General features: G+C 32.9%; 1 protein-coding gene across 1 annotated transcript in view; it reads right to left on the bottom strand.

The window, feature by feature from the left end:
• Nucleotides 1-322: 322 nt before the first annotated feature.
• The window catches only part of LOC119594533 (protein pigeon-like), a 22146-nt gene continuing 21155 nt past the window's right edge, over nt 323-1313 (bottom strand). The window contains exons 19-20 of the mRNA XM_037943564.1: nt 1017-1088; nt 323-875 (exon numbers count right to left, since the gene is read on the bottom strand). Coding sequence (XP_037799492.1) covers nt 769-875; nt 1017-1088 — 179 coding nt within the window. The 3' untranslated portion in view covers nt 323-768. The remainder of the gene's footprint in view (nt 876-1016; nt 1089-1313) is intronic.

Genomic DNA, 1313 nt, shown 5'->3' with positions numbered 1-1313 from the left:
AGGAATATGATTGCAAAACCTCTTTTTAATATTTGGCACTGACGAAGGACAAGCTTGAATCCACTTCCTTCTAAACAGACGTCACATACTGACCAACAGAGAGTTTTCTATCTACTTTACAAGGTGATATATCGTTCATGCACCCTCGTTACTGATGACTCCTTTAAATTCCAGTTCATTAAAGTATCATTTCAATTTTTTCCACGTACTGTAAAATATCTTCCAGAGCTACAAACACATCTATGATTTAACTTCTTCTTCCAAACAGATATCAACACAAGCTTCAGCGCAATAATAACAGCAACATACCTTTCCCTTATCAGTCTTTAATTCTATTTTCACTTTTTTTTTTTTTTAATCCTCATCTTAACATCAAGTAAATGCACAACTGGTTCATTGCAATGAGCTTTTTAATTATTTGGCAATTAGAGAAAGAATTCTATAACTGTATAATGCGCCACTAATGAACTTACAGCCTATTAGAAATACTTATTACAACTACAAGACTAGGATAAGACATATATATCATTAAATAAGAGACATCCTTTTTCTTTTTTCTATTGTATGAACTCATTCATGCGCTGTAATGAATGCCTAAATACATTGTAACAGAGGGACAGTTAAAAAAAAAAAAAAAGTACGAATACCTAATACAACACGAGTATAGATTTTAGAAAAAAATTTATTCAGTAGTAAAATGAGTCTTCTTTGCTAGTGTGTGCTTCTGATCTTTAGATTCTTCAGTCAGTTGGTTCTTGGCTCCATCCCTCAGTTTCTGACAGTGCCCAGTTCGTTCTCCATTTCTGGCTTGATATATTCAAGGGAAGCTATGGTTCCTTCGTACAGCAGTCCAAGATCCAAGTCCGTCAGGTTAGCTGTGCAAAAAAATTTATTACTTACAATCCTAAAACTTAAATGTCAAAAATTTCATCCATATTCCAGAGAAAATTTACATATGAAGTCACCTGCCATGAATGAGATATCCATCTATTCTAAGAAATGACTTTTTCACTCACCTTTTGCAGTGAGAAGATCCAAAAATGTGTCAAAAGGTGAGAGTCGATCTGCTGTTGGGAATGCAGTTAAACCTGCAATTTAGAGAAGCAAAAATTTAACATATATTACCACTCTATAGTTACAGAACATCTTAATGTTTGCAAATTTCTTTTCTCATTCAGCAAGATTCAACAAAACTAAAAACTTTATATCTTCTCATATAACATTAATACCATGACCATACCTTCCCTTAAATATATTTAATTCCACTTCATGTTCCTTGAGCTTAACCCTACAACAATTAATAAAACCATACA

The sequence above is a fragment of the Penaeus monodon genome, chromosome 34 (assembly GCF_015228065.2).
Source record: "Penaeus monodon isolate SGIC_2016 chromosome 34, NSTDA_Pmon_1, whole genome shotgun sequence".
NCBI classification, from domain to species: Eukaryota; Metazoa; Arthropoda; class Malacostraca; order Decapoda; family Penaeidae; genus Penaeus; species Penaeus monodon.
This window is presented reverse-complemented; position numbering and strand designations above follow the sequence as displayed.